We start from the raw sequence: 19,169 nt of genomic DNA on the forward strand, positions 1-19,169 counted from the left end.
ACGACAAAGAAACTTACAGATACACGTTATGTTTGTAAGTTTTGTTAAAAGAAATATACAAATGATTTATCAAACGAAATCTAAGATGTCTGTGAGATCTCACGTTGGTTGGAGAAGAAAATAAGACACTCCTTTTTGGAAACTTTATCTCTAGTAGATGCGTTTTAAAATTGTGAAACTGATGACGATATGTAACAGGCTAAAACTGACAATATCTACTAGTGGTGGGCTTGAGCTGTTACAAATGGTATTAGAGTCAGACAATGAGTGGTGTGATGGTGAGGACGTTAAGCCCTTAAGTGGGTGGATTGTGAGACCCCACATTAGTTGAGAGGAGAACGAAGCATTCTTTTAGAAGAGTGTGAAAAACTATTCCTAATAGACGCGTTTAAAAACTGTGAGACTAACAATGATACTTAACGGACTAAAACGAACAATATATACTAGCAATAGGCTTAACAGTTCCACGACAATAAAATACGAAAAAGAAAAAGGCAAAAGTAGTTCCATTTACAATATATATTAATATATTACACTTCAAATATATATATATATATATTGCATGAATTTAAATAAAAAAAAAAGGGTTTTTATTGGATTCAAAAGTTTCTTTGAGAGCATTATGGTTATATGAAAGTTTTATAAAGATAAAAAGTGCATTATGATTGTGTGAAAAATATTGAAAATGATTTTATGTGTAATGTAATCTCACTATACGATCAACGTGTTTTTTTTCGATATGTTTTTATGAGGGTAAATTCGTCTTTTTTCCTCTACTATATATTAAATAAATCAGCGGGTCGATGATTAATTTGTAAGCATTGACCTCTTACAAATTTTAAAGATACAAATATATTTCTTATCATTTAGTTAAAAATAAATCTCGTGTTGTCCTTTGTGAGCTCATAATTTTTGAACTAAAACGAACTCCCAAATAGCGTAATTATATACCAAATTATTCATAAAAGTCAATAGAAACATAACGGTCCTTTTACTATGATCGAACTTAATGAAGAACCCAACATAGTAACCAATGGGAGAACATTGAACCAATAATTCTCCCCTCATATTAAAAACACACATCCCAAAACACAAAATTACAAATATAAGAAAGCCCAGTTCTTGCTATCTATGATCTTTCAAAATATATATATCAATATCATATGAATTTGATACTCAAAACATCCCAACAGATATGTACTATGTGGGCTGTCTCTGTTTTTCTGATAACAACAATATACACTCATTCAGCTGATCATCTCTTTTTTCTTCTTCTTCTTCATATCAAACAATTTGGCACAAACCAGTTTGCAAAGAAGCTCAGCCCCCTCTTCTGTAAAATATGATGAACCCATATGAACAAACGAGCAATTTCAATAAAAAAAAAAAAAGAAGGGAAAAGATCAGAAAAAGACCTTTCTGGATTTGGCGAGGAGCTCGGGAGGGATTTTGTATAAGTCTTCGTCGACTGGCTTGGGCTTGGGCCTTGGGAATTGCAGCAGTTCATGAGGAGGGCTCTCTGTTTCCTTCATGTTCATCATCCAGTTTGCCTTCTTTCCTTTCTTCCCCTGTTTCTCTCGCTTCCTCTGCAAATTCATTCCCGATTAATTGGAAAGCTTTAAAAAAAAAACTAAGGGAAAAGGTTTAAAGAAAAGGGGATTCTTGTAAATACCCTGTGGCGAGGGACGACGATCATAGCAGGGGTGATAATGTCGTTTTCGTACAAATCGCCGGTGACATACAAATCGGTGTCGTGGGGATATCCGGCGATTCTGGATGATTCGAAGCAGTGGGAGAAGCGGAGATGGTCGTTCCATTCCCAGTTTCCGAAGCTGGGAATGTAGTTCCTCCGGCAGTAGTAGTCCTGTAGTACAAACTTAAGCACTTAAAACAGAGGAAAACAGACATAAAACAGAGGAAAACAGAGAGATTGTTGAATGGGTACCTCCATTGAAGAAGCCTCGAGGTTGTTTGAAGATTGCAGAGAAATGGGAAGAGATGGAGAAGGAGAAGGAATTGTGGGTGTGGTGGAAGGAAGGAAGGAGGTGGGCTTATAAATTGGCAGAGAGAAGAACAGGGGATGGGACACAATGACAGAGGAGAGAGTAAGGGGGAGAGAGAAATGGGGCCACACCTCTTTAACTTTTCTTTCTTTTATTTGGGGGTTTTCGTATATTCCCCAATGAGGGACATCTCTATGCACTATTAGCTCCTGTGCTTCGTTAGTAGATATAGTTCGTTTGTTTCTTTATGTTACTGTAATAGTCCAAGTCCACCACTAATAAATATTGTCTATTTTCACTCCTTACATATCGTTATCAGTTTCATAGTTTTAAAACGTGTATACTAAGAAGAGGTTTCCACGCTCTTACAAAAATTGTTTCGTTCCTCTCTCCAACCGATACGAGATCTCACAATCTACCCCCTTGGAGGCCAGCGTCCTCACTGACACATCGCAGACTCTGATATCATTTCTAATAGCTTAAGCCTACCATTCATAGGGGTATTCTCTACTTTGGCTAGTTACTATCGTTGTCAGTCTCACAGTTATATAACGCGTCTACTAGAGAGAGATTTCCACGTTTTTATAAGAAATATTTTGTTCTCCAATCCTTGCACATTTTTTTCAGTAGCTCAATCATAGGAATCCGAAACTTCATGAATGACTTAAAGATCAATTCTATATCGAGTGACCTCTTACACATTTTCTTTGGAAGCATATGCATGATAACAATTAAAAAAAGGCTCGTGTTAGTCTGTGGGGATAATCTTAGTCTTCACTCTTAGAAACAATTTAAGATAAATAGGTGATGTTGACATGTCTTAAAATTAAATTTACAAACCAAATAAAAAAAGTTTAAGGTAAATAAAACAAGATATAAAATAGATAGATTTGTAAGATATTAAAAAAAAAAAAAGTAAATAAATAGAAAAGTCAAAATTAGGGTTTCATTTGTGACAGTGTGTTTATGTCAGGGTGCGGCCCGTAACCATACCCTTCCCTGCCCTAACCCCTTAGCCCTCAGACACCTCAGATCTGAACACATTCTTGCAGCTTCTACGGTCAACTCTATTCCAATTTTCATCGTAACTATATATATATATATATATATTAACAATATCAAATTTTGTTTTTTCCCTCTTAAATTATAAAAAAATTTAAGTTATAAGGTATTGGATGATGAAAGTCTCACATTAACTAATTTAGGGAATGATCACGTGTTTATAAGTAAAAAATACTAACTTCATTGATATGAAGCCTTTTGGAAAACCCTAAAATAAAGTCATGAGAGGTTATGTTCAAAGTGAAGTCAAATATATTTAAAAAAAAAAATTAATAAAAAATCTCTAATTTTAAAAATTTTAAGATTAAATTAATAAAATATTTAGTATTTTTTCTTTAAAAAAAATACTTTCGAAAGTTTCAATAACATTTTTAAATTTTTAAAAATTTCATTAATACTCAATTTTTTTTTCTTTTCCATTCTTTTCCGTTGCAAGATATTGGTAATTCTATTCAGGTTGTTCGGGTCACCAACCCAACTAACTAAAATTTTCGTATTAAATCAAAAAATTTCTCGAACCTCACTAAATGTACACCTTATTCAAAAAGAAATAGCCTTTAAAATTTTATTTAAATATAATTCATAGCCTTGGAATCTTAATGGACCAATGCTTTGTTTTATTTTATTTTTTAACACAAAAAACAACAGAATATTATTTGACAATCCAAAAGTAAATCTTACAAATACTTTTGAATATTTTTCTCAGAAATTAATTTTTTATTTTTTTAAACTTTAATGTTCGAGTTAGAAATAATCGAGATCTAGAAGTCTCCCAACATAGTTCAAAGCTAAATGCATTTAATTTTGGAGTTCTATGATTGAACCATAAAAAAGAATGTTTTATTTTGCTGATATATGCAGAATCGCACTTTGATGGAAAGGGATTTGCGATTGTGCGGTACTCACTTCTCAGCAGCGAGTGAGTTAAGTCTATTCGTTCTTGTGTCGCTTTCGCCAAACGATGTATGCTCGAGCCTCTGACCCCAATTCAAGAAGAAAACTTTAGAAAACGGGATAAAGAGAGTTCTGAAAAGAAATTGAAATTGGTATTATATGGAAATATAAGCAAAAGACAACGACAATTGCTTACTGCATATAACTATTGGGTAGGGAGAAGTTGACAACTAGTCATATCCCCCTATAGTACATTTTTGGGCATTTTTGCTGAAACGGGTGTAGACGTGATTTTGATGAACAGTCATACGCCCTCTTATTGACCTGATATAAAATGTAAAGGCCTAATGAAAGCATGAAAAAAGGTCTGTCAATTCTTTTAAGAATTCATTAATCATCATATACTTAGAATCACACTCATTTACAGAGAAAACGCCTTATTCCAGCTGGATATGCATACATATTTGCATGTAAATTGAAATTGGATCATTAACTTGTGGCCTACCTTGGATATAGGATCACCTAGCTTGACCCTAGTCGAACCATAGAGATCTTAATCATCTAGCGTTTGTTAAGTTTCTAAATATATGGACCATCGAGAGTCTATGGTCAAAATCAAAACCTCGATCCTTACCTACAGGTACGATGAGTGTCTATTCACGAGCCTTAAGTGAGCTACTTAATGGATATTACATATGTAGTATATTTATGCTATATCGGTGGTACCACTGTTGTTGGTTGATGACGAGAGCATTGCAGATTTGGGAGACTATTAAGTCGAATGATTCGTGAATCCAGTTCGATCATGAGTTGTAAATCACTTTGATAGAATCAAATATATTTGTTTTTACAAGATCTCTCTCTAAGTATCAGCTTGGCTAGTATTGAAAAGTTGGGTCGTTGAAGGTTCGACCGTTCTAAATAAACCCCATCTCGAGATGCTCGAGAACCTAAGTGGACCGCGATTAGGGGTTCAACTAAATGCCTTCTATCCCTCTGACATCTCTCTCTTTTGCTCCTTCCGCAGGTCAACCACTTAGAACACTTGGGAATACACAAAAGCTGCCCTTAAATTGCAGGCCCTTTAAAAGCTTAGGCATGCATCTATTACTCTTCTTTTCTGCCCTAAACTTGTGTGCTTCTATTCTTCTTCAATATTGGTATTTAATTTAAATTATCTTCTATATTTTTTTTATTAAAATTATATAAATTCTGAAAATAATTCTTTTTATTATATTTATATTTTCAAATATAAAATTTTGTTAATGGGTATAAAAAAAATTATTTTAATTAAATGTGGGCTTCTGATTAGCCCATGGATTAGGCAATTGTGGGCTTATCATTTGAAAATAAATAGGGATTTAAACATCCTACTTAAAAAATTATATATATATATATAATATTTTAATCAGTCACGTTCACATTGATGTTGAACTAGTCATCGAAATTTTTAAGTGGTCAGAGTCGATGAATTTCTTTCAATGTAATTAGTGATTAAATAATTTATTTAAAATCATAAGCATGTAAATAGTCGAGTAATATGGTCACATGCTAGTAGAAATCTAGACTCAAATAAGTTCACGGCCGATTAATCATTTGACCAATTCAATTTAATTTTAACTTGCTCGAGATGTAGTCCAAAAACTATAACCAAAATTAGGTCAACTAAACCAACCATAGACAAAGGTTGTGACCTTTTCTTCTAAACAAAGCCAAAAGGCTTCATGGTTCTTTGATTAGCTCACCCAATTTTTATCTCAGCTCGTAAAAAACGATGACATGTCGATAAAAATTAAGATATATAATATGAAATATGGAAAATTTCCCAACAATGTAGTTGTTGCCAAAACGCTTTCTAAAACTCATCTATAAGTAAACGAACATGTACCAAAACTCTAACTCTCATGTGATATTACAAAAACACACCCACGTAATAGAATGGCCATAATTGCTTCAAAGGTGGCAGTGATAGTGATGGTGGTGAGCTTAGCGGAGATGGCGATGGCGGTGGACGTGTGTGGTGTCAACAAGGACGATCTCAAAGCGTGCAAGCCATGGGTGATGAAACCGTGCCCAACCGAGCTACCGCCCGCCGCCTGTTGCGACGGGCTCTCGAAGGCGGACTTGGGTTGCTTTTGCAAGTATAAACACTCCATGTTGCTGTCCTCACTTGGGATTGATCTTGATCTTGCTCTTGCTTTGCCAGCCAAGTGCAGCCTTCCCAACACTCCCTCTTGCTCTTAAGCCAATAAATAAAATAAATAAATAAATTCAAGGTTATTTAAAAAAAAAAAAAAAAAAAATAGTATTTTCTATTTTTTATTGTTGGGAAATATATTTTTCCTTCATGTGCAACTATTTTAATATTTATAAATTTTATTTTAGTTTGTAAATTATAAATTAAAAAATTATTTTATTTCTTAGGAAAAAACTTCGACTATAAAAAGTAAAATAAAAAGTATTTTAAAAATCAATAGTCTAAAATTATAAATATTTTCTAAAATTGCAAAAATAAAACCGTGGATGAAGGCAACATGTGATGTCTTGGGCTTATTTGTACCATTTGGGCCCAACACATGATGTTGCTTTATTTGTTATTTATATTATAATTTTCGTGTTTTTTTTTCCTTTTTATAAATAAATTAAATCAGTATTAAAAAAAATTAATAATTTAATTTTAAATTTTCTACTATGATAAGCTTGAATAGATTGAAAAAACTTATAACTTAATTTTAAATATTTATCCGATTTTCTTTTTATAAAATGAAGATTAAATATTATTTACAATTTTGCCCACTTTGAGATTAAATATTTTAAGTCTTAAAATAAATAAAATATGTATATCTTTAATCAAACCATACCCCGCAAGTTCTTCCACAAAAAAATAATAATAAATAAAATAAAACATAAATGTTAATTTGTTTGTTATTATCCTAAAAAGATAAGCATTTTCAACGATGCTTATCTGGCATTAGTTCACATTTTCCACGCGCCAAAATGACGCGTGTTTTGTTAAATATTTGTCCTCTTTTACTGACACGTGCCAGTTCGGATCCCCGGTGGAATCCAGCTAATTTATCCTTGCGCCATCTCTTTTCCTTTAATTTTGTCCTTTTTTTTTCCTTCCAATTTTATCTCTATTTATTATTATTATTATTATTTCTTTAGGGTATTTGGCATAATTAGCATTAATAAAATCAATTTCCTATGAATAAACATACTAATTTAACCTTGAGAAATTGGGTTATTAATTCTAAAAAAAGAGTAAAATAGTAAATATATTTTTTCAGTATAAAGTTAATATCTATTTTTTGAAAATAAAATGTTCTAAATAGTTAGATGAATTTTGACCATTAATTAATTAATTAAAAATGACGTGGCATGTGTCGGGATAATTTATATTATTTCATTGATCGGTTGTATTGAGCTTTCCAATTTACTTTTCCCTCCAAGGCTTTTTTTAGTTTTTTTTTACTCGGTATGTTTGGTTCCACTGAAACAGCTAATATAAGATTTTTGGGGCAATGACACCGACCCAGTAAGATGTATACACAACCCTCGAGTTCAACGATTCGGTTCGATTCTAATTTCATCTAAAAAACAAATAGTTTCTCCTCAAAATTACCTCTTGACCGAGCGTATTAGATTTTCATTTTTTACTTTATTTTATATTTTTATTTTCCCATTCTCTCATCTCTCTTTTCCATCCATGTTTCTCATATCCCTTCCCACTCCCTTTAATATTCACATTTTATATTTTAATCTTAATATGAACCACACATATTTTATTAGTATTGTTTTTTTAATATTCATTATTTATCCATATATAAATTAAAAATATATATTTTTAAGAGAAAAATAGTTAAATAATCTATACTCTAAAATTTTGTTATATCTATCACAAGATTAAAGTTAAGAATTTTATTTATTTATTTAAACATGAACAATTTATACAATGATTATTGATTTTATTTAAAATTAACTAAAAATCACTTAAATAATAAAATTATTTAAAATTAATTATTAATATGGGGAAAGAAGGATGAATTTGGTAATTTATTTTTTATAAAATATGAGTGTAAATTTTTATTTGCCCAGTGAACAAAAATAAAATATAATAAGGAAAATTTTGAATAAAAATGGAAAAGTCAAATATGCTACAAATTGTTTATAATTTTTATTATTTTCAAATAAAAAATAAGTGAGCGTATTTATTAAAATATATTCAAAAGATTATGCTGGACACAATCTACTCCAATATTTTTTTAAAAAAATATCTATAATTTTTTTTAAATAAATAAAAAAAAGCATGGTGCCGAGATATTATACCATTTTCTATAAATATAATTTTTTTTGGTCAAAATCTGGATTTTTCCTTGAAGTGATTTAAAATTTTATTTTAATATATATATATGGAAGGTGGTATGGGTCTTTCTATTTCCCAATTTTATGTTTTAAAAAATATTTTTTTTTTCTAATTCATATATTTTAATTTCAATCTAAATTAAAATAAGGAAAATATAGTAACCGTGACCAAAAAAAAATTGGATCAATTCAATCCAACTAATCCAATTGTACTGTTTGGATTAAGTTGGATTAAGGTATAAATTTATTTGGGTTGAATTGAGTTCAAATAAATGAAAATATTATAAATTAAATTAGTTTTTAAATTTAGTTGTCTCAAATTTATTATTAATTTTAAAATATATATTTAATATTTTATTTATTCTCTTCATATATATTAAAATTAAAATTGAGTCACATAAAATAAATAAATATATATTTTAGCGATTTAACTTTAATTTTTTTAAATAAATAAAATAAATAAATATAATTTACTTCTGAAAAATTAACCTTTTTTGAAAAGTTAATTTTTTTAATTAAAAAAAAAAACCTAAAAACCAAATATTAAAGGTAGACATATCATGTTAGTTAGATTACAAAAAAAATGGTATACAATTTGGAGTTTTATAGAATATATATTCATAATTGAAGAATTGTTGTGTTGTGGGCCCCACTCATTCTCTCTCTCTCTCTCTCTCTCTCTCTCTCATCGCCAATAATTGAATTCCATCCGTTCCTCGCTTTCTCCTTCTCCGTCTTCTTCTCCTTCTTCTTCTTCTTCCTCTCTGTGTTACTGCTGTCATTCTTATTCTCTCTTCACTCCCTCAAAACTCCATTGCTGATCTCTCTCTAAAACCCTACTTCATCTCCCTCACCTTTCTCCTTCTTCCTCGATTATACACTATTCGCCATGCTTCCCTCTTCCTCCATGCTCTTCCTCTGGTTCTCCTTCCTCTACTTCACCTCTTCAATGGCGGCTCCTTATGCTCTCAGCGACTTCACTGCTTCGAAGTCGATTTACGATGTGCTATTGGCTCATGGCCTTCCCAAGGGGCTACTTCCGAAGGGCGTCAGGGATTACCAATTCGATCAGGACACTGGCCGCTTTCTTGTGTTTTTGGATCAGGAGTGTAATGCGATGTTCGAGAATCAACTGCATTACGAGACTAATGTTTCCGGCACTTTGAGTTATGGCCAGATCGGCGCCTTGTCTGGGATTTCCGCCAAGGATCTCTTCTTGTGGTTCCCTGTTAAGGGGATTCGCGTCGATGTTCCTAGCTCCGGTGTTATTTATTTCGACGTCGGTGTTGTTTTCAAGCAATTCTCTCAGTCCCTCTTCGAAACCCCGCCTGAATGTGTCCCTAATTCTAAGGTTTTGATCTAATTTTTTTAAAATTTTTCATACTCTATTAGTTTCATTAGTTTGTGTTTCTCTATCAATATTGGTGAAGTTGTCTGAGTTCAATTCAGTTCGATTGTGACTGTTTTTCCCCATCTGCAGACTCAACACAGAAAGATTGGGAACGGATTCGTTCAGCCAGTTCAAGTGAAAGTGGCTTGATATTTCCATTGAAGCAATGGGAAGAAAAAGAAAAAGGCTCAAAGGAATCTCTTATTGGGTGGTAGTTGTGAATCTTCATTGTATATGTCCTCAAAGCATATATATTAGCATCTGCTATATGGTTCTTTACACAGTGTGCACTTGAACTTTCTCATCACCATCATCATCATCATTCAGAGAAGAGTCAGAGTGTGAGAATTTGTTGAGCAGCTTCTGGTTTATGTGAGGAAGGAAGTGAGAAGGTGAAGAAGAAAATTTGGTTCAAAGATTTTTGTTTTTTTGGCTGTAGAAAGGCAGGTGGAGTTCAGGTGAAAAATCTACACATTTCTATTCAATAATCTTCAGAAATTTTGGTGTATTGTGAATATTATCATTATCATTATTACTATAATAATTATTGTTGTTATTATTACAGTGGCTACAATTATTTTGTTTTTTTCTTTGTCTTGAACCCAAATTCTCTGCAATAAACGTGTCAAGAATAGTGTTCTTCTTGTTTTATGCCTACGTCTTGTTTGTCTCTCAGTTCTTTAAGCTGACACTATCGTTTCAATTGGCACAGAACAGTGGGAATTGTCAATCTTGTCAGCATTAGCATTTTCTGTAATGCAGAAGTCTGAAGCTTGATAAGAACAGTAGATTTTGTTCTTGTTTTCTAACTTTTACTTCCTTGTTTTTGCATGAAAAGTGATATCCGAAGGCTTGTCCATGAAACTGGGATTTTACCTTAGTGTTTGAATGCTGTTGAGCCTTTTTCTTTGGTGATATTGATATACATACAGACACCGAGGACTGGATCAATTAGAGCTGTTAAAACTTGACATACAATCTTGTTGCCTGTTGGACGATGAGATATGTTGGAGCCATTTACCATTGCTTTTTGAAAAGTTGTTCTTGGTTTTGATTTGGAGAGTTTCCCATTTGATAAGATATTAGAGAAGTTGTAAGATAGAGGTTTTTAATGCTATCAAATTGTAGAGGTGGGTTTTGTCAGATCCCATGTCGGTTGGGGAGAAGAACAAATCATTATTTATAAGGGTATAGAAACCTCTCCCTAGCGATGCTGAAGGAAAGCCCAAAGAATACAATATCTGCTAGCAGTGAGCTTGAACCGTTACAGGTTTAGTATCACTTTTGAAGCAGCAAGAAGTGATTTTAGCCGAATAAAGGTGTGTTTCTGGTTATCTCAGGGTCTTGTTTGTTCTTTTACATGTTTCTCAGGATAGAGATACAGTGCTAATATGTGGAAATCTACTTAGATGTGGAACTTACCTGCACTTTTTCCAGAATTCTTGGTCCAAATAATCTCTTTCTGTCTTAGATCATGACAATGCTTAGGGATGGATACCTTTTAACCCCTGGGATTAAGAAAAGGGGAAAGTGAAAAAAGTAGTGTTTGATTTAACTGATTTGATGTTATGTGTTTAATAAATACTTTTAGTTGCTTTAACCCACAAAGAGACTTAGCTGAAAAAATGAAAAAGTAAAAAACTATCAGTTTGGTTCAGATTTTTCAAGATTGATCTGTTTGCTTTGAGTCATCGTTTCTGTTTCCAAGATTATGCCTGTTTAGATATGCTGATGAACTTTATCCATTTAAGAATGATGTGATACATTGTTGACTGAATTGTTAAACAATTCCATGATGGGTTGAGTTTGGACTGGTTCAAAAGCTTTATTAAAGTTTAGAGAAGGAAGGGGCGGTAGGATAGATGGAGATCTTACTTTTAATAAAATGCATCTAAACTTCTTGACCAACAGAAAGCTTAACATGTGGCATGAATAGAAGGGGACTTCGGAAGAGATGAGGGCCTAAACACATAGAATATCTATATTTATTTATTTATTTTTTGCCTTTTTTCTTGTGGATTGTGAAGTCTCTATCAGGAATTGTGTGTTGTTCGTCTTGTAAATGGGCAGAAAGCTTGACTGTTCAACCACTCCACCAAAGGTGTAGTAGTGATGAAATCTCTCTTATTTTGTGTGTGTGTGTGTGTGTGTGTATAATGTGATGATGTTATTGTTGACAAGATTTGGTGAACATGTTGGGTATTAGATTGGGAAATGGATAGCAGATTCATGTTAGAAGGCAAGAGTGATGAGTATGAATTAGTTGATGGAAGAGACAAATATTAGACAAAATGATGAGGTTTGATGGAAATAATGCAGAAGGTGGGGATGTGAATAGGGATGTGTCCAGGTCCAGGGTGTACTGTATGATGGGATACCAAATGCTTTGTTTGAATGTGCCATTTTCTTCTTTGGAGAGCTTAGAAACTTATTAGGATTTTGATGATTGTGGTGATGAAATGGAATGGAACTTTGCTGTCATGAGTTACACACGTGTTAGGTTGGGTTGGATTAGGTTGGTTTCTTTCCAATTTTGTTTGTATGAATAGGTTTTTTATTTTTTTTGATTTTGTTATATTACAAGTTTAGTTAAGATATCCACGGTGGCAAGAAATTCATCATTTATTCTTTTGGAGGGATCAACACAGGAATCTGTAAAGCCCAAACCTATTGTTAGTAGATATTGTATGCTCCACATTTCACTCCCTATACTTGCAAAATTTCTCGTGAACAAGGAATCTGTAGCCGTCCAAGTCCATCGATAGTCGATATTGTTTGCCTAAGCAAATCATGAACAAGGAATCTGTAACGGCCCAAGTCCATCGATAGTATATATTATATGCCTAAGCCCATCTTGAACAAGGAATCTGTAGCAGCCCAAACCCATCTTTAATAGATATTGTTTGTCTAAGCCCATCCAAACTCAATCGCTAGTAAATATTGTTCACCCAAGTCCATCACTAGTAGATATTATCTGCTTCATCTATTTCATTTCCTATGCTCGTGAAATTCTTCATGAACAGGGAATCTATAACAGCCCAAGCCCATCGTTAGTAGATATTGTTTGCCTAAGTCCATCTAAGCTCATCGCTAGTAGATATTGTCTGCTCTACCATCTTCATTCCCTTTGCTTGCGAAATTCTTCATGAACAAGGAATCTATAATAGCCCAAGCCTTGTCTGCTCCACCTATTTCATTCCCTATGCTCATGAAATTCTTCACGAACAGGGGGAATCTATAACAGGTCAAGCCCATCGCTAGTAGATATTGTCCGCTCCATCTATTTCATTCCCTATGCTTGCAAAATTTCTCATGAGCAGGGAATCTATAACAGCCCAAGCTCATCGTTAGTAGATATTGTTCGCCCAAGTCCATCACTAATATATGCACTAATATATGTTGTCCACTCCATCTATTTCATTCCTTATGCTCGCGAAATTCCTCATTTATTCTTTTGGGATCAGAGAACAAGAAATTTGTAATAGCTTAAGCCCATCGTTAGAAATTCCTCATTTATTCCTTTGGGACCAGAACATGAAATCGGTAATAGCCCAAGCCCACCGTTAGTAGATATTGTCCACTTTAACCCATTACGTATGACCATTAGTCTCACAGCTTTAAAACACGTCTGCTAGGGAGAGGTTTCCACAGCCTTATAATAAATGTTTCGTTCCCCTCCCCAATCGATGTGGGATCTCACAATCCACCCCTCTTGGGGATCCAACTTTCTCGTTGGCACACCATCCAGTGTCCGACTCTAATATCTTTTGTAACAATCCAAACCTATCACCAGTACATATTGTTCGCATCGTCGTCAATCTCACGGTTTTAAAACATGTTTACTAGGAGAGGTTTCACACCCTTATAACAAATGTTTCGTTCCTCTCTCCAACCGATGTGGAATTTCACAAAATTTTTGTAAGGAATCGACAGGGTTTGAATTTCCTACCATAAATTGTTTCGGCATATTATTCTTTAAAAAAAAGTCATTTTAAAGAAACTTTTTTTAATGTATATATCAAGTTTATGCAAAACTGTGCCTCACACTATTGAGGACATATTCTATTTATATTGGCAAAAGATTAACTAATAGATCCGATTTAATAGGAAACTAACGAAGTAAGCCTATTCTTATGGCATGACTAACTTCAAGCTATTCTAATGGATTGACCAATTCTAACAGTCCCCTTCAATCCCAACAAGTCTTGTACATGTTGAGATTGTTACAATGTGTAGTAAAAGGAGTTTTAGACAGTGGTTTTGTCAGGATATCAGCTACTTGATCACTTGATGAAATGAACCGAACTTCCATTGCTTTACGTGCTACTTGTTCTCGAACAAAATGAAAATCAACTTCAATATGTTTCGTTCTAGCATGAAATACTGGATTTGAAGTTAAATATGTAGCTCCGAGGTTGTCACACCAGAGGCGAGGAGCCTTTGATTGATACACGCCCAGTTCCTTCAGTAATGACTTGATCCAAATCATTTCTGCAGTAAGATTCGCAATGGCCTTGTATTCTGCTTCGGTGCTTGATCTTGACACTGTAGCCTGTTTTCTGGAACTCCATGAGATTAGATTTGCTCCAAGAAATACAGCAAAGCCGCTAGTTGAACGTCGATCATCGGGACAACCAGCCCAATCAGCATCAGAAAACCCCGACAACATCATGGTTGATTTCTGAATTTTCACTCCTAATGCTAGTGTGCCTTTAACATAACGAAGAATTCTCTTCACAGCACCCCAATGAGCATCAGTAGGTGTATGAAGATATTGACACACTTTATTGACAGCAAATGCCAAATCAGGCCTAGTCATTGTCAAATATTGTAGTGCTCCCACTGTACTTCTGTATTTGAATTGTTCTTCAGCTGATAAGGGTATTCCTTGTTCTCTGAATAATTTTTCAGCAGAACCCATTGGTGTAGACATAGGTTTGCATTTTTCCATGTTTACTCTTTTCAACAAATCTAAAGCATATCGTCTCTGTGACAGTATGATACCATCTCGTGTTTTCTTGACTTCAATACCCAGAAAATACTCAAGATCACCCAAATCTTTTACTGCAAAATCTATTTTCAATTTCTGAATCAACCTTTCGGTTGCTTGATCAGAGGAGCTCACAATAATTATATCATCAACATAGATGAGCATATAGATAGTTATCTCTCTGTTTTTGAGAATAAAAAGAGATGAATCAGCTACTGAAGCCTTGAAGCCTAACTCAATAAGTTTTCCAGTCAACCTTGAATGCCAAGCTTTTGGGGCTTGTTTCAGGCCATAAAGGGCTTTCTTGAGCTTGCATATGTAATTCTTTGGTTTGGCTGAGTCTTGAAATCCTGGTGGTTGTCGCATGTACACTTCCTCTTTCAGAATTCCATGCAAAAATGCATTTTGGATATCAACTTGTCTCATATTCCAGCCCTTGGTTACTGCTAGCGAAAGAATGACCCTGATTGTTGACGGTTTGATCACAGGGCTAAAAGTATCAGTGTAATCAACACCAAATCTTTGCTTGAATCCTTTGGCAACTAATCTTGCTTTTAATCTTTCAACTGACCCATCTGCTTTTCTTTTCACTTTATACACCCATTTACTATCAATGAGATTTATTCCAGGTTTGGGTGGAACTAGATCCCAAGTGGCATTTCGTTTTAGCGCTGAGAGCTCATCATTCATTGCTCCTCTCCATCTTGGATGTTGCATGGCTTCCTGCAGGTTTCGAGGTTCAGTAGCAGTCTCTATGATCGGAGTTGTGATAGTTACAGCGCTTGCGAATTTTCTTGAGGTTTCTGAATATCTGATAGTTCCATCAGTGAATTGTTTAGCTTGTACAATGTTATTTCTCAACCTTGTTCGCATTGGATGTTGACTAGCTGCTTCAGTTGGTTGATCAGACACATGTTCATGAGTTTGGTTTTGAGCATTGATCGAACTGCTCTCAGCTTCATATTCTGCAATTTCCTCTGAACTTCTTGTATTATCTGCAGAAGATAAGCTGACACCAGACAAGTTGTCACTAGCAATATTATCAGTTTGACCATCATTCATATGGGAATTACTAACAACTGGTTCAATATCTGTAAGAGCATTTTCAGTGTAAAAACTAGCAAGTTTGGCTAAGGCTGGAAGTAGAACAGGATGATGTGGATTTGTGGTTTTGTTTGGTGGCTTAGATTCTTCAAAAGGAAAAATATTTTCATCGAAAACCACGTCTCTAGAGATGTAAATACGTCCTGTACTTCTATTTAAGCATTTATATCCCTTATGAGAAGAACTATAACCCAAGAATATACATCTAGTAGTTCTGAAACTCAGTTTCTTGTTGTTGTAAGGCCTTAAATTAGGCCAGCAAGCACAGCCAAACACCCTAAGCATGGAGTAGTCTGGACTTTTACCAAACAATTTATGAAGTGGTGTGTCTTGTTGTATGGTTCGGCTGGGCATTCTATTTATAAGAAAGCAAGCTGTGTTGAAAGCTTCATCCCAGTAGGATAGAGGCATGTTGGCTTGAGCGAGTAAAGCAAGGCCAGTTTCTACAATGTGTCTGTGTTTTCTTTCGACTAACCCATTCTGCTGGTGTGTGTGAGGACAGGAGATATGATGTTCAATGCCTGTGGATTTGAAATAATTGTGTAACCGATGGTATTCACCCCCCCAATCTGATTGGACGGAGCGAATTTTGGTATTTAGCATAGTTTCAACATGTTTTTGAAATTGAAGGAACACAGACTCAACATCAGATTTGCATCTCAGAAAGTAAATCCAAACATAACGACTAAAATCATCAACAAAGGAAACATAATATTTGGAATTATTTACTGACGCAATGGATGGACCCCATACATCAGTGTGAATTAATTGAAGGGGTGCTGTAGATACGTGCTGAGAAGAACCAAATGGCAATTGATGTGCTTTCCCTAATTGACAAGCATTACAAATTGAGGAAGAGGGAATATTAGTATCTATAGCTAAATTATTATCTTGTAGAATTCTAATGGTAATTGGAGATGCAGGGTGCCCTAGCCTTCTGTGCCATTGTTCTTTCGAAAGTTTGGCTGTCAGCAAGGCTTGACTGAAATTATGCGGTAGAACGTATAGGCCATTCTTACATCTACCGTGGAGCAGGAGTTTCTTCGTGACTCGGTCCTTAACCAAAAAATAGTTTGGGTGAAATTCTACAACAGCATTATTATCAGATGCTAGTCTTTGTACTGAAATTAGGTGCTTATTGATTTTAGGAGCATATAGGATATGTTTCAGAACAAGAGATGAACCAGAAATTAATGAATTCCCAATATGAGAGATAGACAAACCTGCGCCATTTGCAACCTGAATTTGGTCGGTGCCAGTGTAGCGTTCTCTGGTGGTAAGCCTCTCTAGGTCATTGGTGATATGATCTGTGGCTCCAGTGTCAACATACCAGTTTGTGTCACTAGTGTATCCACTAGTTGCCAAAGCTGCTTGTTTGAGATTATTTTCGGCTTGATATGCCTGATCAAATCTGTGCCAGCATTGCAAAGCATCGTGATTGGGCTTACCACAAATCTGACAGACAATGCCTGAGCTGCTTTGTGTCTTTGATGGTTGACGTCCAGGATTGTTCACAGTACGCCTTGATTGTCCATGACCACTATTTAACTGACGACTACGACCGCGACTACCTCGACCTCCATTGGCACCTCCACGAATGGATATCCTATTGACATTGTTAGCAGATGAAAGTTGCTCAAATGTACCCTTACGCAAGTGCCGCATCTCATAGCTCAGCATGTGAGCATACACGTCCCTGACAGTGTATACATCTGTTCTGGTTGTAATGCTTGTGACTAGAGGATCATAATCTGGACCAAGTCCTTGCAGCATGTAGGCGATGAGTTCTTCATCCTCTATTCGCTTGCCAATGGCAGCAAGTGTATCACCAAGATGTTTTACTTTACGAAAGTAGTCAGCAATTGTCATGTCCTTTTTCTGGATAGTAGAGAGTTCCATACGGATCTGCATTGCTCTTGCTCGAGATGTGGAAGCAAATTGTCGCTCCAGCGTAATCCAGGCTTCTCGTGCAGTGGTGATTCCAACCATCGTGCTGAGAACCTCCTCAGTGACTGATGAGTTGATGAGGCTGAGTACCAGCTGGTCCTGGGGGTACCAGACTGTGAACTCAGGGTTGATGATAATTTTGCGATTCCCTGTTTCTTCACTTGGTTCAACGGCGATCGTCTGGCTTGGTGCAGGCATGGATCCATCCACAAAACCAACAAGGTTTTGGCTACGCAAGTAGGGAAGGATTTGGGTAGACCACAGTAGATAATTTTCTTGTGTAAGCTTAACACTAATCACCTGACTGATCGACGGAGAAGACATTGTGTTGNCAGCAGAGGCTATGGATCTCGTGGATCTTATTTCTGCTCTGATACCATATCAAGTTTATGCAAAACTGTGCCTCACACTATTGAGGACATATTCTATTTATATTGGCAAAAGATTAACTAATAGATCCGATTTCATAGGAAACTAACGAAGTAAGCCTATTCTTATGGCATGACTAACTTCAAGCTATTCTAATGGATTGACCAATTCTAACAGATGATGAAAGTCCCATCCCACATCGGTTAATTTAGGGAATGATCATGGGTTTATAATCTAAGAATACACTCTCCATTGGTATGAGGCCTTTTGGGAAGCCCAAAGCAAAGCCATGAGAGCTTATGCTCAAAGTGGACAATATCATACCATTGTGGAGAGTCGTGTTCGTCTAACATGGTATCAGAGCCATGCCCTAAACTTAGCCGTGTCAATAGATTGGCAAATCCTCGACAAAAAGGAGTCGAGCCTCCTTGAAGGTACGAAGGCAGTCAAAAATGACTAAGACTCCAAAGGAGTCAAGCCTCGATTAAGGGGAAGTGTTGGATGATGAAAGTCCCATCCCACATCGGTTAATTTAGGGAATGATCATGGGTTTATAATCTAAGAATACACTCTCCATTGGTATGAGGCCTTTTGGGAAGCCCAAAGCAAAGCCATGAGAGCTTATGCTCAAAGTGGACAATATCATACCATTGTGGAGAGTCGTGTTCGTCTAACAGGCTTGATATGCCTGATCAAATCTGTGCCAGCATTGCAAAGCATCGTGATTGGGCTTACCACAAATCTGACAGACAATGCCTGAGCTGCTTTGTGTCTTTGATGGTTGACGTCCAGGATTGTTCACAGTACGCCTTGATTGTCCATGACCACTATTTAACTGACGACTACGACCGCGACTACCTCGACCTCCATTGGCACCTCCACGAATGGATACACTAGTGACACAAACTGGATGTTAGAATTGTTAGCAGATGAAAGTTGCTCAAATGTACCCTTACGCAAGTGCCGCATCTCATAGCTCAGCATGTGAGCATACACGTCGCTGACAGTGTATACATCTGTTCTGGTTGTAATGCTTGTGACTAGA

The 19,169-nt window shown here is 35.3% G+C and overlaps 3 protein-coding genes and 1 non-coding gene across 4 annotated transcripts; 2 read left to right on the plus strand and 2 right to left on the minus strand.

Annotated features, from left to right (window-relative positions):
- Nucleotides 1–935: 935 nt before the first annotated feature.
- On the minus strand, nucleotides 936–2,084 carry LOC111487931. Its single transcript, XM_023135438.1, has 4 exons — nucleotides 1,946–2,084; nucleotides 1,673–1,864; nucleotides 1,416–1,586; nucleotides 936–1,333 (listed from the first exon to the last, which is right to left on the minus strand). The coding sequence occupies exons 1-4, from the start codon at nucleotides 1,949–1,951 to the stop codon at nucleotides 1,280–1,282; spliced, it is 423 nt and encodes a 140-aa protein (XP_022991206.1). The 5' UTR covers nucleotides 1,952–2,084; the 3' UTR covers nucleotides 936–1,279.
- Nucleotides 2,085–5,897: 3,813 nt separating this feature from the next.
- LOC111488290 (putative lipid-transfer protein DIR1) lies at nucleotides 5,898–6,203 on the plus strand. Its single transcript, XM_023135989.1, has one exon. The coding sequence runs from the start codon at nucleotides 5,898–5,900 to the stop codon at nucleotides 6,201–6,203; it is 306 nt and encodes a 101-aa protein (XP_022991757.1).
- Nucleotides 6,204–9,047: 2,844 nt separating this feature from the next.
- On the plus strand, nucleotides 9,048–10,343 carry LOC111488212 (uncharacterized protein At5g01610-like). The gene is made up of 2 exons (XM_023135897.1): nucleotides 9,048–9,675; nucleotides 9,805–10,343. Exons 1-2 carry the CDS (start codon nucleotides 9,214–9,216, stop codon nucleotides 9,862–9,864), a joined length of 522 nt encoding a protein of 173 aa, XP_022991665.1. The 5' UTR covers nucleotides 9,048–9,213; the 3' UTR covers nucleotides 9,865–10,343.
- Nucleotides 10,344–17,475: 7,132 nt separating this feature from the next.
- Nucleotides 17,476–17,611, minus strand: LOC111488860. The gene has a single exon (XR_002719288.1). It is a non-coding gene; the product is annotated as a small nucleolar RNA Z247 (small nucleolar RNA).
- Nucleotides 17,612–19,169: the final 1,558 nt, after the last annotated feature.

This window comes from Cucurbita maxima, unplaced genomic scaffold (assembly GCF_002738345.1).
Source record: "Cucurbita maxima cultivar Rimu unplaced genomic scaffold, Cmax_1.0 Cma_Scf00013, whole genome shotgun sequence".
Lineage (NCBI taxonomy): Eukaryota > Viridiplantae > Streptophyta > Magnoliopsida > Cucurbitales > Cucurbitaceae > Cucurbita > Cucurbita maxima.

Excerpts from the sequence above, each read along its gene's own strand:
- LOC111488290 (XM_023135989.1), top strand. The coding sequence starts at position 5,898 with ATGGCCATAATTGCTTCAAAGGTGGCAGTGATAGTGATGGTGGTGAGC.
- LOC111487931 (XM_023135438.1), bottom strand. Across the intron at positions 1,587-1,672 it reads TCGTCGTCCCTCGCCACAGG|AGGAAGCGAGAGAAACAGGG; the intron begins GTATTTACAAGA and ends ATGAATTTGCAG. Across the intron at positions 1,334-1,415 it reads TCCTCGCCAAATCCAGAAAG|AAGAGGGGGCTGAGCTTCTT; the intron begins GTCTTTTTCTGA and ends CATATTTTACAG.
- LOC111488212 (XM_023135897.1), top strand. The coding sequence starts at position 9,214 with ATGCTTCCCTCTTCCTCCATGCTCTTCCTCTGGTTCTCCTTCCTCTAC. Across the intron at positions 9,676-9,804 it reads AATGTGTCCCTAATTCTAAG|ACTCAACACAGAAAGATTGG; the intron begins GTTTTGATCTAA and ends CCCCATCTGCAG.